An 18,229-nucleotide genomic window follows, 5' to 3' on the forward strand; every position below is an offset into this window, starting at 1 on the left:
ATTATTATCGCACCGTGATAACGACCAGCGGATTGTTCGGCGCGTGACATCATTACCACACGTCGAGACCAACAAAACCACTCGCCGAGCAATGTGACCAACCGACGACAATTATAGATTACGCACGGGTCTTATCATCGGGGAACAATCAGACTTATAAATAATATTATCATAAACGAACGTCGTTATATCAACGGCCGCTGCAGCTGTATGTGCTTCTCTCGAATTGTCCACCTACTTGGGACAAATTTTTTAATGGTTTTCGATTCTGGCGCGTAGCTTGCCTCGGCGGAGGACGCGACCGTGATACGATCGCCGCTGTTTTTGGCTCGAATTGTCGCCGACCGGACACCGTTTATCTCGTCCGATCGATACATATCATACCGCACGTGTTGAAATATTCCGATCTGACGATTTTCTCCCACCCGCGCATCGTTCTAGTTTTCACGCACTGTGGGATACGTACACGCGATGCGTGAGCGGCGGTATTCTTCAACTGAAAACGGTAAATGACTTTTTTTCTTCTTTTTTTTGGAATCGTTAACCGATCTATATAATATATATGATATGACATTAATTCTGTCCGTCGCCGCTTCTGTCACAATCACAATTAACGATATTGTATTCTTATCCACGCTTAGTGCTAACGCCGGTCGTCGTTCGGTCTAGCGGTTCGGTGCATAATCAGTCTAGTCAATCAATTATGCATGCAATACATTATCGTAACAATATCGTTTGAGTGTTATTTGTTATTACTATTATTACACTCGAGACGGTGAGACATTATTGACGCCGTACACGTTAGGCGAGTGGATTAGTGGAGCAATGTCATTACACGACGACCAGTTTACATTTGCGCAATAATAAGTAGTAACGCAACTCCGTCGTCGAATAAGCACTAGTTTTTCGTTTCGAGTTCGGCAACGACTCTTCATAATATTATTCTCAGAAACCCTATCGAATATGTTATTATTGTTATAAATTATTTCGACGAAATCGTCCAAACCGTGTAGTGTTCGGAATTCCCTTAAGTGTCAATAATTGAACATTTGTACGATATACATATATAGCCATATAGGTACCTATCGTTTCTTTTTTTTATTTCATCACCGTCGACCGTGTCAATGATGTAATATTCAATAATAATACCATCAAATCCGACTTTACACGATCATTGAAAAACTAATATTGTAAGTACGTTTTTTAAAGTATTCCGATCCGAGATGAAATCTTTTGGAATGTTCCACATCGAAATAATGTAATATTAAGAAGTACCTAACTTACCACGATGACTTAATAAGTAATAAAATAACAAGGCTTGTTCAAATTTCTTTATAAACATCTTAAACCTCGTGATTTGTATCTCAACATTTTATACATTTTTCTTCTTTGTAATGCTATTAAATTTAAAAATTGTTTTTGTCTTTGCACAATGCTAAGCAAATTCGTGCTTATCAAGTATTACGCAGCCCCTTTTTTATATTATAATACCTTATAACAACAATAAATGCTAAGTATCAAGCTCATTAATAAATTTTTTTTGAAAATTTTAAATATGAATATAAATTACTAACAATATCCGCTTATTTTAATTTGAATACATTTGATTAATGTTAACTCAACAACACTAACTTGTAAAAAATTAAATAATTCCGTTCGTTTATCTGCCTCTATTGTTACTATGTATAATTAATGTGTTTATTAATATTTATTATCATAACCAATTTATAATTTGTCAGAGTATGAATAATTAATAATGTTTGTCTTATTATTGTAGAAGACTTAATATCAAATAACCTAAAAATTGGCATACTCATATACATGTCATCAGAATTGCATAATAATGATTAAAATAATAATAATCTGTTCTGTTGATTAAATCATTAACGTCATATTATTACTCGGTATAAAAAATATGATTAAAATTAGATATACCTATATAATGTTGTACGGAGCTGACCTCGATAGCATATATCAAACACAATTATTATTTATGATATGCTACAAATTAGGGATCACAAATTATAAAAAAAAATAATTAATAAATTCAAGATTTTTATGTTAAGCATATAATATATAACTACACTCAATTTTCGTATCCTGTAAAGAATTTCTTCCAAATAATTTTTAATTTATACCTATATAGAATTGTTCAACAAAATAAATTATTGTGTTCCAGAGCTCCTGATTATGTTACGACCTTAGACCTCATAACAATGTTACTGATAAACGACTATAAGTTTGAAATAACCAGCACTGTCGCAATCATGTTTATTATTATCATGTACACTTCTAGTCATGCTTTTCGTTACTTCACCAAATATACCATATTCACTGTATTGTCATACATCTCTGCAACTGTATTCATACCATTAATGTTATGGAGACCGAGGGACTACAGGAATGGATTGTAAATAAAGACATGTGTATATTTCCATCAAATATCAAGCTTAATAATTTATTTATAATTTTATCAGACTACCAGCATGGGGTGGACGTCAAGTATCAAAAGTATTAGGGATAACTTGGGAAATAAATGGTAAAGAAAATATTGTACAAAATTCAGGATGTGTTGTTTTGATCAATCATCAGAGCTGTTTGGATTTATTAGGTAAATAGATTACTTTTAGGAACTGTTGTTATAAATAATAAACTGTACATTTTCTGATTAACTATTATTTCAGTTTTGTCTGAAATATATCCAATTATGGAAAAATGCACGGTGATCTCCAAAAAAGAAATATTTTACTTTTGGCCATTTGGTCTAGGATCATGGCTGTGGGGAACAATATTTATTGACCGTATGAATGCAAAAAGTGCTCAGAAGACCCTTAATAAGACTGGAGAAGCTATTCGTGAAAAACAAGTAATTAATAGCATAATTTTTTCTATAGTACTATTGTTATCTTAATTTATTTTAATTTCCAAAGAATTTTTGATGTTTCTTTTATAATAAACATTACATTTAAGTGAGAGTACATCATCAAAATGAAAAAAGGTACAACATTATAATAATCGTTAGTATCTTATTGATATTTTAAATTTTTGTTTAAATAAATATCACAAAGTTGTTCAATTGTTTTATTTTCTCTTATTTTTTGACAGGCAAAGATTTGCATGTTTCCTGAAGGAACAAGACACGGTGGACCAGAACTCTTGAACTTTAAGAAAGGTGCATTCCATGTTGCTATTTCAGCTCAATGTCCAATACAGCCAGTAGTTGTATCTCAATATTTCTTCTTGAATCATGGAAAACGTATATTTGATCCCGGTAAGTAATAAATGTCCGACACCAATAAATTTTACTCATAGAAATCAGTTATTGATATTATGTGTGAGTTTTTATGCTGTAATAGCTGTGAACATTTTACAAACTAGTAATTATTCGTTTAATCAAATAAATAATCTTAAGTTAAATGCCACAATAGCTCTTTTTAGGAGGAGAGAGGGGAATAAATTATAATTTTATTTGTATGGAGTAAGTTGTAATACTAATTGTTTTTTTGATAAAAGATATTTACTTTCCAATGTTTTAAATTTTAATCGATATAAATTATATTGTTATTATTATTATTTCTTATAATCATTATATTGTTTAAAAGGCCACGCAGTCATAACAATACTGCCTCCAATACCCACAGAGGGAATGGCCAAAGAAGACTTAAGTGGTCTTATTGAAAAGTCTAGAACTTCAATGCAAGAAATGTACACAAAATCCTCTGCTGAAGTGAAAACAAAATATTATAATGTCAGCTAAAATTATATTATTTTTATTTTTGTGAATATTTAAATTTAAATATTTTAGTGTGTATATTCGTGATTAGATACCATTGTGACTATGATTCAGCATTAAGATTATAGTTATTTGGTACTAATAACGTGTGCTTTACAGTATTTTTTATTTTTTGACAAAATATTTTTGTTTGTTAAGACATACAATATCATAACCTGTGAACTTTGAATTAGAGTCTCTTCATTTTTCATTAGCATTTGTCACGCTTTAAAGTAAAAAATATTTAAATTTATAACACTATTTTTGATTGAAAATAAGATAATGTTATTTTTTTATTAAAAAAAAATTATATACTGAATTAAACAAGCACATAAACTTGTTCACAGAATAAAAGAAATCAATCAGATATTTACATCGAAAATTACTTTTTATATTTTATAAATTGATGTGTTCTCAAATCAACCAAACAAAGATTTTTAAATGTATATCCACGATGTACTGCAACTTGTATTTTTATTTTAAAATAAAAAATGTATTTGTTTTAAATATGTTTTTTATTATGCGTTATATTTAGTTTACAGTGTTGTAAATGATATAATCTTTAAATTAATAATTTATTTTGTTATTAACATAAATTTAGATATAGTAAATGAAGTAAATGAAGTAAATGTTAATAGTTGATGATTATTCACAACACTTAGATTTACTGATAGGAGAAATGTCATTATTTTTAAAATGTAATAAATCATTTTACAAAACTTAATGACATAATTTCTTCTGAATTAGGAACTTATAGTATTTTATTGAGTTGATTTACACATCTGCATTGAAAACTTCAAGTATAAAACTAAAAAATTAAAATTACGTTTAAATGGCTACATTATTTCTCAAACAATTTTGATATTTTAGAAAAATGGATAATTATTTTATAGTTTATAGAACTAATAATATAGGTCGTCATTAAAGCATGGGAAAAAAATTATTAAATTTAAGCAAATACGATAATAAATACTATTTACTATTTAAAAATAAAAACAAAAATTGATTTACAAACTGGTATAATCATTTAAATGAATTGCTGTTTATTCATGATAATTATCTACAATTCTATTTTATATAATATGAATATTAAATAATGTGTCACTGTTTTTTAAATCAATTTTAGTAAGCAGCAAAGAACTAACTAGTTCTGCTAACTTACCGAGACTGAAACAATATACTATTGTACATCATTTTGAAGATATCACAAAAACATTTGTTGTATAAGCTATTTAAAAGCTTTATTATTTTCACCAGTGACATGAGAGAATACACTATACTTGAAAGAAAAATCGAAACATTGCGAATACACAAGCAACAAATGCATGTTGACACATTTTAAACAGATTTCAAAAATGTAAGGAAGAGCAGTGAAATTCTTAACTTCCCAGCACAGGAAAGTTAAATGCGCATTTCAGATTTCCGCTATAGCAATAAAATATTATTTAAATAAATAAAGCGTTTAATTTCAAAAATATATAATAAAATTCAAAAACATGTGTAACAAGAAATATAAATTAAATACATTTCTTTAAGATAAATTACATAAATATTTATTAAATACAATAAAAATATAATTTAACTAGGTATAAAGTGGTAGTTTACTTGTTACAATATATAATATGTATATAAAAAAAAAATATATTATATTATTATTGGTCTCTGCTGACACCGTGTATGTATGTTGTATGGGCAAAAACACTTTGGACGATAATATTAAGTCTGTCGAGTAGTACAAAATAATAATTTAATTTACATCGTATAATCTACATTAAAATAGCGTATAATTTATCAATGATTGAACAAAATTGACATTTTCTTCTCATTTTAAGTATATAATAAATAATAAATATCACATGGTCTTGCGATGTTGATACAAAAATTAAATGCCGCAAAAACAACAAAAAAGCAACACTTTTTCATCATACCGTAAGTGTATAGTAAAGTATTCTAAATTATAAAATCATTACCTAAAATATGTATTTATATCAAATAATTTATTCAGTTACCGTTCGGTGATTATAACGTGTGTTATTATTTCGTTTAAGCTCGCTGCAAGCGACGAATTTTGAGTGGCCGGGACTTAGGGGGGGAAGTACTTTGTGCTACGCATTTCGTTCGATTGACTATAAAAATTTATAAATTAATTAACGTACACGATACATCCATAATATATAATATACACAAAAATCGTATTGTATAAATGATATAAATATATATATATATATAATATTAATTGTACAGTCGAGAACGATATTTTTTCGCGTTTTGGTGTTGTGTCTACATAATATACATAATAGGATTCCTGTTTTTTCGTCTATCACTAAACGTCCCGTTTTGAAGGAGGAACTAAGTGATCGGGTATTTTGACGGGCAAATCGTGTCCGCCCAGCTTCACTTGTATCAGATGCATTGCCAACGCGAACTCGTCTATGTCCAGGAAACCATCGTGGTCGATGTCCGACAAATTCCATATTTTGCCTAGCACAGAGTTGGGTAGTTTCGATTTAATCATTTCCGCTTTGGCCACTGCGAAAAGAATAAAAAAAACTTGATTAAACAAGTCTTACAAGAAAAAAATAATTGTCTCTATTGCGACGAGAAGGTTAAAGATTAAATGAGCCAGGATTTTAAACTTTACAAGATTACAACTTGTTACTTTTGAACTGCTCATTTTTTAGTGATTTTAAATTAAGTTATAATAATTAATTCATTTTTGACAGACCAACCTATTTTATACATTTTTAAAAAAAAAATGTTCGTGTCTTAAATGCATTAATTCACAGCCATATTGCTACATATAATAATATTATGTACCTGCTCCCGACAGTTTTCCGTCGGACTTTTCCAGCGTATTGAACACCGCGTCGTATTTCTGCCGTTCCTTGGCCACCACCCAACCTGTTTCGCCCTTGCCAGCGTCGATACCCTCTCCCCTCTTGTACCCAAACGGGCTTGCTGTGTCCTGGACGCTCACAAATGCGCCGCCTACAAAGTGAACAAAAATGTGATTGTTAATAATTAACGTAAATAATACAATATTATTGAAGGGGCCACCCCACATACACCACATAATATATAACAAAATATAGTTGAAACACATAACACTGATTATTGATTAGAATATTATAGCGTATTACAGCCCACTCAAAATAAGAGGGTGAGGATTAAATTATTTAAAAATATATATTAAATAGTAACCTTTCAAATAAAAATTAACCTAGGGATTTATAAAACACCTATAATATGTAAAAAAAAAAATTTAAAAATAAAAATTTTAGTATATAAAATTAAACGCGCGGTACCTAATAATCATACGTAATATAAACTGATTCAAATAAAATTTAACAAACAAATTACTTACAATAAGTCTAAGCGACGTGGATAAATTATACAATGATTCTTGGTAAAATAAGCATTTTCATAAAATTCAAAGGATGCATAATATATTATTTTTGAAATAAAAAAAAATGAAGTTGTGTTAAACAGTTGAAAATGTAACATTTTATGAATAATTATCAACATTTCGAATTATTTAGGAAAATAGACATAGACTAGGTATATTATCAAATATAATATTCTATAGGTAGTTGATATAATAATAAAATCTCAAATTCATTGAAAATTTGTATCTTATTATTTGTGTTTAGAATTTTTAAATAATTAAAAAGGTAATTAAGACTATAATAAATACTTAAAATCGATTTTACAAAAATCTCATGGTGCACCATAAATTGTAGTGTTTAATTGCGATGTTGTGCGTATCATACATAATATGATGTCGTGAAAAAATCTAAAAATAAATACCTTTGACTACCGCTTGCTGCTGCTGCTGCTGCTGTTCGGCGTCTCCATTGTTCATCTTACGATTTTGCATGTCCTGTAAAGGAATCATGGCCATCAACTTGGCAATGTCGTTGGCAAGCATTTTATCAACTTCTTCTAACAGATGCGGTTTAAGACTTTGGAATTTACTAAAATCTAAATTCACCAGTACATCCTGAAAAACATCATTACAAGTAGTTCGGTTAATAAAATATGACAAAACTCATAAAGAATAATACATGGGATATTATAAAACGAAAACGAATCAATATAATACAGAAACTGGTGATATCATAAATTTATAACTTATTACAGACCTGCATTTTTTTTAGATCAGGAAAATCTCCGGGCGAAATCTGTTGTTCTTTCTGGATATTTTGGTAAATAGTGCCAAGGTTTTTGATCAATTCTTTTTTTTTTCCATCTCTTCTAAAAAGAGCGGGCATTTCTTTATGTAACGCGCTGATTATATAAGCGTGAACCTGTAAATAACACATACCGTTTTTTTTTAACATAATGATACTGCAATTATCCGCTATATAGTAACATGCGCGCATTTATGATTTCAATAGTGCACGATGACGTTCGTGCTCCACCAATATCAATAATTACTTTGGCTAATCTTGCGCGCTTTATCAAATCGTTTAGTTTCCTTAGTGCCGCGTTTCCCGGCAAAGACTGCAGGTCCTTGAACAAGTCTTGTTCTTCGTCTTCAAATAATCTACAATACACAAAACCGCTTATTATTATATTATATTTATTTCCGACACGGCGTTAGTATATTTAAAATATATTCGTAAAAAAATCGTGCAGATCTTGACAAAAATAATGAAGAGTGGCGAGAATTAATTTATCGATTTCATCGGTCTTTTTTATTCGGTGAAAAATTTTCATACGTAATACATAGTATATTGTATCGATTTTGTAAGTATATTAATTATGCGCTTTTTAAAAAAGATAGTTTATTTTTAACTGATTGACTCTATCGACCACCATACCAATATATAACTCTACATTGTAAATATAATATATTATGAATACGAATACTGTACTCAAAGTTCAAAACGTGATTTATACAAACTATAATAAAAAATAAGTAATTGGTCTCAAATTTAAAATAATAACAAAAAACTACAGTATTTTGCAATGTGTTGAATGGTAGTGTAGATTATTGTTATTTTTTATATACAGGTCATAAACGGTATTCAGACATTCCTGTCCCCCAATTATAGGACATTTCCACCCCTCCCACCATTCAGTAATTTATGCCCTACTTTCATTATTACATTGTTTTTCACAAGTCGACGGATACGTCTGCGATTTAAAATGTTCGGGGAACATAGAAAAAAAAAAGTGAACAAACTATGATTGTTTTTGACTTTATAAAAATAAAAATAATAATTCATAGCTGCACTAATTTTTAGTAAATTCAGATGTTTTAAAAAAAATATTTTATTTATTTTGTTAATATTAAGCTTTGATAACAGTTTCTTATGCTATTTTACATCAATATATAAAAGGAAAATTTAATAATTTATAAGGTTTTGAATAAATTATGCTTTACAGCTGAAAAAAATGTAAATTATTTGGAAGTATTAAATTAATGTCTCTAGACTTAAGTTTGATTCTCCTAAGAAATGTGATAACATTTTATGGTTAGCAATCGGAATCGATCATTTTATATTTAATTTCGATGGTATATTATGTACAACTATGTTTTTTTGTTGGATCTGAATTCAGTGATTATATATTTCATCGTTTATAAAAAAAATAGTTTGAAATATTTATAGCACATTCTATAATTTTGTAATAAATCTATCGATAAAACACTTAATCAACAAAAATTAACTCATAGTAAGTGTAGTGAATCAAATGCATCAATCTCGAAACTTCTGTAACAGCAGAAATTTAGCAAGTGAAAATATTATCTACAAATATGCATAATATGCTATGAGGAAAAATTTTTCATGGTTCATTTTTCGTTTTATTGTTCATTTCATAGTAGAGTATAATTTAACTAAATAACAACACAATATTACAATTAAGCATCAATAATTGTGACGAACGGGCGGAGTTGTAAAAATTACACGAGCAAATAGAATATAATTAATTAATTTCAAATAAAGCAACTATTACTATAAGTAAATAAAATTATAATTCCTAATTGTAAACTATTATCATGCGTGTATTTAATACGGTTGTAATAAAAATATAATTAATGTGGTTTAAAAATAATTTGCATAAAAAATAACGTATGAATTACGTTACAATTATTTATAATTTCGATGAACTTTTATAAATACGATAAAAAATACTAATATTTCTTAGAATATACATTATAATAGAAGTATTACCTCTTCGTGGTACTCATATTATTATTGACTAAAAATGTTAAATGAATACAGTTTGCAACTGCAGTTTTTCAAATCTATTAGAAATATAAGCCAAAATCATTATATTGGACTTGAAATAATAATAGTAATATCAATTTGTATTATTTTGTTATACATAATGTATTAGTATAGTAATAAACTAATAAATAATTATACACAAACTACAAACATAAACGAATACTCCTGGAAAACTAATAAAATAATTTCCTAACAAAAACAGTGATGTTTGTAAGTTATAATAAATAATCTTCCTTTACACACATTTATCAGTCACGCTAGGGATTTTATATTATGTATTAATTAATTAAAAGTATTTCATAAAACGTTAAGAACAAGTCACAAGACATGTGAGCTACAATCATAAGTTATTTTTTCCTCGTATACAATATACCTAGTTTGAAAAATATAACACCTTAGGCGAGAGTAACAAAAATAATAATATATGTAGCATTCTAGCCATATTTAGATACCTACATTTAACACTCCCGTAATAAAAGCTTTCTTTCAAATTTTCATTACACAGTTTTCAAAGGCTACCATTTAATTTACACCGTATTTCACTTACACATATACAAAGTCATGTGTTAAGTATAATATACAAGATACAACATAAAATTTAATTAAAATTTAAGATCAATGATGTGAGATCGAGTTTGTTCAATGGCGGCAATTAAGTCATAGTATTGGGATTTTAAATTCACATTTTAGCGTTTTACTTTTATCATAGTTTATTTATTAAAATAAGAATATTCCCAGGTAGACTAATTTAACTTCATCTTGGATGATTTTTAATTATACGAGTATGTATAATATGATAATAAGTAACAATTTATGAAACGAATTATTTATCTACGAGTATATATCTACTATATTGTCGAATTTGATTTTTAAACAAGCAAAGTTATGGAATCAATAAAATCATATAAAACCAACTTGCTTTTTTAATTAAATAAATCAATTATAAAACTAAATAATAAAACATTGAATAATCTAAAAAAATATTATTTTAATTTTTTATAAATGTTAACAAGATTTTGTTCTTATAATATAGCCAAATTCAGCTAGCTTGTTGCTATTGTTTAGTATATAATTTTCTTCCTTAAACTTTAAAGTATTATTATTATAGTGGATACTTTAATATGGTTAATAAACTATATATACTAGTTATATATACCCTTATATACCCTAAAAGTTGATAATACTAATAATAATTGTGTTAGCTTACACGTATACATGTTTGTAATATATTATTGGGTTCAATTCGACGAACAAAAAAAAAAAAATAATAAAAAATAAACCATTCGTCACTCTTTCACGACTGAGTATATCCATCAATGTCTATTATATAAATATTATTATTGTAATAGATTAACACAGTTGAATCAATATAAATTACAACGGCTGATGCCTGATAATAATGTTCGTCGTGGTTTTTTTTCCTCAAATATTATAAGCGACATTACGAATTATGTTTAATAATTATTAGCACGTCATTTAAATCTCATTATTAAAATATAGTACCTTAGTGTCTATATTAGATCAAAGAAGTTCAAACGTTTACATTTACATTGATCGACCCAATTGGTAATTTAATACGTTGCAGTTTAATATTTAACCGAACAACAAAATGTTTCATCGTTATTTTACCAATTTATGTATACACAATCATATAATTATTATATCAACATAATTTGATAGTTTACAGGCATACCGCATACGCATTTCTTTTAAATTGTATTATAGAATATAATAAAATAATTTATACTTAGGTATGCATTATAAATATAAATTTTCGAACAAGTAGTCAATTATATAGAACATTTAATTTATATGAGTAGGTATATATATCTTAAATTTAGATAAACGGAATAAAGTGGTGCTGAGTTATCCAACACCCCATAAAATATTTGTACACTACTAATCAATGTTTTTACGCATTTAAACTTTAAATACTTATACTAGTTATCAAAATTCTTAGAAAAATATTATTTTTTCAGAGTATTAAATGTATGTTGTTATTATTAGAAAAGGTAAAAATATAAATTTATTTTAAAAATATTGTTTGTTTTAAATTCAAATCATGTAAGAAATATTTCAATAAAAGTTAATACAATTTAATGTTTGAAATGATATTTAATAATTACTGTTAAAAGAATTACAAGTATATACAGATAAGAAACGTATAAACTAACCAAAAAAAGAAAAATTAACAGTTAAAACAAATATTTTTATTAGATAAGGATAAAAAAAAAATAGGGCTTGACTCTGTTTAAACAGATAATTCTTATAATAAGTTAAATGTAAAAAATATAATCCTAATAACTAGCAACAAGGATTGAAATAATTGTATCTTATAAAAAAAAATACATCAATTTAATGACGAATTTTCCGAATTACATAATTATAGTCTATTTAATATTCCCAACTAATTTATTATATTTCATAATTTATATAAACAATAATCATTATTATTATGATTTGAAAAGATCACTTGATAAAAATTATAAAATTATATTGGCACATTAATTTTTATAAAGATAAATTTAAAGGCATATTATTAGACGGAAAGTATTACATAAAAACTCTTAGCATAATATTTTCTAAGTCTTTGCTAACTGCAGTATTTCGTTAAATTTTCAATTTTACTTTAATACAATTTAATTTTGTAAAATATAATTTATTGTATACTTAGAGTTTTAAAGTTTGAACACATAATCAAAATAATGTGATGTCAAGCCGAGATCTAAATAGATAGGAAACACATTATACATTAAATATAAATGTTTCAACGTGACAATAGACATAAGAATATAAGGCCTATAGATATTTTATGAATTGCAGTTCTAGTCACTGACCTTAGTTGTAACTATAGTAGTTCTACATAATGTTATAAGGAAAAGAAATTGCGCCTGTTAGAAAACTCGCATATAGTATCCTACTACAGACTCCAGTCGGAATAGATTTCTTTTTTAACGTTTTTAAATATAGATAGGTTAGTTATATTTCATACGAATTGAGACGTTAAATATTTATTAACTAACAGGTACACTAATATTTGCACATCGTATCCCCGATCACATTACTCATTTTACAAGCCGATGTACATATTAGATAAAATATGATATCGTCGTCATAAAATAATTTTAATGGTCTGTTTCGTCGGTATTTAATAATGTGTGTTTAAACTCAAGTTTTTGCTTGTGATGTTGGAACATAAACACACGCCTTACTACTGTTCAAACATTATATTATTATAGATACATGTATTTAATATAATAAATACTATATCATTATTTTTTCATTTGAAAGTGTTTCAATGAATGTTTCTAACCCTGAAATTAAAAGTATTCAAATGCAACAAATAATTACGAAAATTACAAACTGACGGGCATTGTGCTTAAATTATGCTTTTAAAATAACTTGTATGGGCGTGACAGCAATTTATCTATTTATCCTCTCGCTATACACTTGAAAATATTAACTGTGTTATAGTATTCTTTTTTTTTGTAAATATAATATGAAAATAAAAATCCAAATGTAAAAGAATGTGAATATTTTTGTCTTATAGATTATTTACTTGTACCCGCGATAATATCTACGTACTTGACTACACTTTAATTAATGTGACATGTTTATCAACTTGATATTAATTTGTTCCTATAAATAATATTATTGAACTTTAATTTATATAAGACGAAATTATTAAAAAAAAAATACTGTGCAATGCAATAAATTATAATACATCTTCGTATCTAATAAAAACAACTAACAATTTACACTAATTTTTTCTTTTTTAATAAAACGAGTTGAATTTCAATTAATTGAATAAAAAAATCATACCTATAAAGTACAAATATTTGAATATCAGAATTATAATAAAATTCAAATTTTACAATTAGCTTAGTATATAATTATATAAATATAATAATAATAAGTATTTAAATAATAACAGGTATTAGACAAACTGACAAAACCTTCAATTTATTTGGATAGCTATATGCCAATTGTATCTAATGTAAATCAATTTCATTTATAAAATATGATAATTTTTTTATTTGAATTATCAAATACAAAATTGTTGATCAATATACACTAACATTATTAATAGTAACTTAAAAATAAGTCAAATTTTTCACAAAATTCATTGCATTTTTAAAATTTACTAGTGAATTTTCAATTGGTTTGTTACAACAACAATTCAATTAAATAAATTATTATATTCATAATATTGTTTGTACAATTGTACATTGTCAAAACATTTGTTATGGTGAGTAGTATGGTCTTGAAAGTATTGACCCACTAACCTTGTTTATCTACTTAGAAATAAAGAAAATAACAATATCAAGGTATATATATATATGTACAAATATAAAATGAATCTCCAATCATTAGAAACTGGAACAATTTATAGCCAATTGTCATAATATAAATATAATTGGTTAGTCAATTGTCTTAAACCTAATTCCAGATCTAGTTTTATTCAGTTTTATTGGTCTAATTAGCACAAGTAACTTTAAACCCACAAGAGCACTCTAATTGTTCTGACTGAAGAATTTAATTTAAAAAGGGTATTTATTTTGTAAACAATATGATCAACTTCAGATAAATCTAATTATTAGCTAAGCAATCTTATAGGTACTTACAGTATAAATATATAACCAAAGGCAACTTAAATATATTTATATTGAACTTTTCACATATTAATTTCAATTAAAATAATTTATTAAGTTATCAATTTTTTATATAACATAATATATGTAGATAAAAACATAATATGACTAATAGATAATGGTTTAAATTAATAATTATTACCTTCTGTTTCCGTCATATCGTAATGGTTTGTCCCAAAATGATCCAATATAAACCCTGGCTACTTCGGGAGTTTGTAGAACTTTTCCTAAGGACCACATCAGTGCTCCGTAAACACGCATCAGTTGTTGGTGATCAATCATATCAGCTTTATTTAAAATAATTCTAATTTTATCATCGTGGCCTCTAAGTGCTTCTATTGATCTACGGAATTCATCTGATATATCCAACTTGTGAGCATCAAACAGCAAAATAATTCTATCTACATGCTCAGCAAACCATTCTAATACGCCGGTGAAGTCATATCCTCTGTCTACTCTCTGTTTTTCCCCCGATAAAATACCAGGTGTATCAACTATTGAGATACCCTTTAGAACGGGTGAATTTACTAAAGAACACTGAAACCGATTGAGGAATGCGTTGCCGAATTTCGACAGAGGTCTGAATTGTCGTTTTGGGTCTACTACCAACGCGTTGCCTGGAATAATCGATTCATTGTCATCGTACATGACAGCTATGAAACGGTCGGTGGTGGGTTCGGGTCCAATACGGATGCCCGGAAAATCGGATTCTAAAAGGTGTTTGATGAAAGTAGTCTTTCCCGTAGAGTACTGGCCGACCAGCAGTATCATTGGCTTGGCATCGAAGTCGGGGTCGTCCAGCTGGGGTGAGTGGAAATCGTGAAACTGATACGCCAGTTCCAGGGGCAATAGTTTGGACTTATACTTCTCCCGAAGCCCGTCCAGGACGGACTCGTACGTCTCGATCTTTTTGTTATCATCTTTCCTCAGCCAGCCCAGCATGATCAGCCGATTTGCATAAACGAAAATGGGTATTCAGGACGCGCACTCGTACGTGTTTGTAAAAGCACCGACACCGACTCGCGATAATATTATACACCGTTACTGTGTTACCCGCGCACCACAGACATGATAACAAACGGGACGAATAGTGAACACTGAATATTAAATGTCAAATGATTAATGAACCTGCCAGATTGGGTTGTGTTTGTATAGGAACGGTGGCAGATAAAACTGCGGCGGCGAAGAAAAAAAAAAAAAATCGTAACAACTGTAACGACTAACAAGTGCCCGAACGGCCAACACTGACTTCACGGTTTACACTGCATAGTACATTAAAGCGGCTGGTGCATAAGGCATAACAACACTGCCGCAGCGCCACGGCTGAGTTGGACGTTCGCTTATCAACAGGCTGCGATCGCTACGCGTCTTATCAAGCAAGTGTACCAAACCACCGAACAGGTTTTTCGCAGTGACGCAACCGAGCTTAGAATATGCAGTCACATAATCATAATAATATGATTACGAATTTTTTGTATGTTAGTCACGTGATTTTTAACGAATCCATTTTGGTGTCTGACGTAAAAAAAAATAAAAAATAGCGATGAAACATTGTAATATTTGTAACCATTACAGAAATATGCCAAGTACAATAATAATAATTTTAATTTGTAAGTAATAAAATCGAGATCTATGTAGGTACCTGTCCTGTCTCGACCTACTCGACTTAGACGGTTTCTTATACTTTTATCAATTTATTTTTAAGTTTTTAATGAATTTCGGCGGCCGACGAATGACGATTATCTAAATTATTACGAGATTTCGATAACATACATTAATTATGTAATGAATTACTGTGTGATGATATTTTTTGTCAAATTATATATACTCATGAATTATTTATTATTAAGATTTAATAATATGCTACCTATATGGCTGTATCTGTCTATAAATATATAATAATTTTAATTTATAGAGCATCTTTATGAATTATTCATTATTAAATTATTGTAATATTGCCAATTGACATTAACAATAAAAATATTTTATTCTGCAATAATAACATCGTTAAAAAATAGGTACCGAAGAATTCTTATATTTCTATAGCATTAAAATATATTTGAAAAACATGTTTTTATAGAAAACTTCGACACAGAATATCTACGTATTTGATATTGCTGCACTATACAATATGCCCTCGATCAGCACTTAATTTGTTGAATCAATAATAACTAATAACAGTAATAACTGTTCACATTTCTTTATTTTAAATATTTTCAACTCACAACAATTTTTTATACGTATTATTTACTTAAAATTCAGTGGTGGCCGCGCGGTGGCGCCAGCCGCCAAGGGCAGGCAAGGTAGGGCCACGGCCCTACCACTGGCCTAACCTTAAGGCTTAAACATAATAATATGTCATTTTTAATTTTTTGTAGCCCTACCTTATAATTTTTTGGCCCTACCTAGAAAAAAATCCTGACGCCTCTACTGTTAAAATTTAATGCCTCTTTGAGAGCACCACACCCACATTTGTTTTTTTCATTTTGCAACTTGCAAGTATGTAACAGCAAATTTACGCTCAGCAGTTCACGTTCATATTAATAAAATAATATAAAATGTACCTATTTGTAACACAATTGTCTATAATATGTTCTGTATGGTTTATTTTATTGGATAGGTATTTTAATTGTAAAGACATAGTTATGACATATTGTTACTTCAACAATGTAACAAATAGCAGTGTTACTGTAAAATGTAGTAATAGGTTAATAAATTCACCCAAACAATTAATAATTAGGAATCTAAACGTGAATATTACTGAACGTAAATGGTAAATGTATAATAATACATGCTTGAAAGACAATAATTAAAGCTGAGCTGACAACAAATAATACTCGTGTAGTGTTCTTTCTTTTCGGCTCTCATCTGATTGTGTACATTATAACATATTATAATATTATTACTATTGTACCCACTCAAAATTAAATTATTCTTATAATAATTTAAAGATAATATTAGATGTACTTATAGTTTATATACTCCCATAAGGATATATTAAAAATAATATTTTCATAAATATTAATTTTGTTAATATTGTTATAATTATTAATAGTATTTAAGCACGAAGCGTCGACGCATTTATATTGTAGGTGTAGTTTTAAGTAAATATAAATATATAATCGCAATTTCCGTGTACCATCGGCCATCGGGCATTTAATTTTCCTTGGTGAGGCTCAGTATTTCCCCACGTTAGGAAAATAGAATAAAAAAAATAAACATAGGTAGATCTATTAATCTATTATATTTTATATCCATTGATTGATGAAACCGTACACTATATCGTCTATATCTATAAGCATTGATTATTGATTGATTATTTACTTAAATATTTAACCCTGACATAAACATATTATTATTATTCAATAATAAATTAAAAATATTATATTTAATCGAAGTACTATAATATAATAAAATACACATATACATGCATAACAATTACCCATTAACAATAATATTCAAAAAGATCAAGGTATAAAGCAAAACCTCGGAAGCACCTATTTAATGTATGAATCATAATATTAATTTAGTCATGCAATATTTATAGGTATATAGTTAGGTAACTTTTA

The 18,229-nt window shown here is 27.9% G+C and overlaps 2 protein-coding genes across 3 annotated transcripts; one reads left to right on the top strand and one right to left on the bottom strand.

Moving 5' to 3' along the window:
- The first annotated feature begins 190 nt into the window (after positions 1–190).
- On the top strand, positions 191–4,279 carry LOC113555088 (1-acyl-sn-glycerol-3-phosphate acyltransferase beta-like). Of its 2 annotated transcripts, none has more exons than XM_026959417.1 (6): positions 191–505; positions 2,180–2,410; positions 2,478–2,611; positions 2,685–2,866; positions 3,106–3,271; positions 3,603–4,279. In XM_026959417.1, exons 2-6 carry the CDS (start codon positions 2,217–2,219, stop codon positions 3,755–3,757), a joined length of 831 nt encoding a protein of 276 aa, XP_026815218.1. In that variant the 5' UTR covers positions 191–505; positions 2,180–2,216; the 3' UTR covers positions 3,758–4,279. The 2 variants fall into 2 exon arrangements, with proteins under 2 accessions (XP_026815218.1, XP_026815219.1); XM_026959418.1 differs by lacking the exon at positions 191–505 and adding an exon at positions 626–1,190.
- Positions 4,280–5,233: 954 nt separating this feature from the next.
- Positions 5,234–15,942, bottom strand: LOC113554629 (EH domain-containing protein 1). The gene is made up of 6 exons (XM_026958555.1): positions 14,803–15,942; positions 8,210–8,318; positions 7,915–8,079; positions 7,580–7,772; positions 6,590–6,760; positions 5,234–6,301 (listed from the first exon to the last, which is right to left on the bottom strand). Exons 1-6 carry the CDS (start codon positions 15,600–15,602, stop codon positions 6,096–6,098), a joined length of 1,644 nt encoding a protein of 547 aa, XP_026814356.1. The 5' UTR covers positions 15,603–15,942; the 3' UTR covers positions 5,234–6,095.
- Between the last annotated feature and the right edge of the window lie 2,287 nt (positions 15,943–18,229).

Source organism: Rhopalosiphum maidis, chromosome 2, assembly GCF_003676215.2.
Source record: "Rhopalosiphum maidis isolate BTI-1 chromosome 2, ASM367621v3, whole genome shotgun sequence".
Taxonomy (NCBI): domain Eukaryota; kingdom Metazoa; phylum Arthropoda; class Insecta; order Hemiptera; family Aphididae; genus Rhopalosiphum; species Rhopalosiphum maidis.

Excerpts from the sequence above, each read along its gene's own strand:
- LOC113555088 (XM_026959417.1), top strand. The coding sequence starts at position 2,217 with ATGTTACTGATAAACGACTATAAGTTTGAAATAACCAGCACTGTCGCA. Across the intron at positions 2,411-2,477 it reads AGGGACTACAGGAATGGATT|ACTACCAGCATGGGGTGGAC; the intron begins GTAAATAAAGAC and ends TAATTTTATCAG. Across the intron at positions 2,867-3,105 it reads AAGCTATTCGTGAAAAACAA|GCAAAGATTTGCATGTTTCC; the intron begins GTAATTAATAGC and ends ATTTTTTGACAG.
- LOC113554629 (XM_026958555.1), bottom strand. The coding sequence starts at position 15,602 with ATGCTGGGCTGGCTGAGGAAAGATGATAACAAAAAGATCGAGACGTAC. Across the intron at positions 7,773-7,914 it reads CTGATCTAAAAAAAATGCAG|GATGTACTGGTGAATTTAGA; the intron begins GTCTGTAATAAG and ends GATGTTTTTCAG. Across the intron at positions 6,761-7,579 it reads GCAGCAAGCGGTAGTCAAAG|GCGGCGCATTTGTGAGCGTC; the intron begins GTATTTATTTTT and ends TTCACTTTGTAG.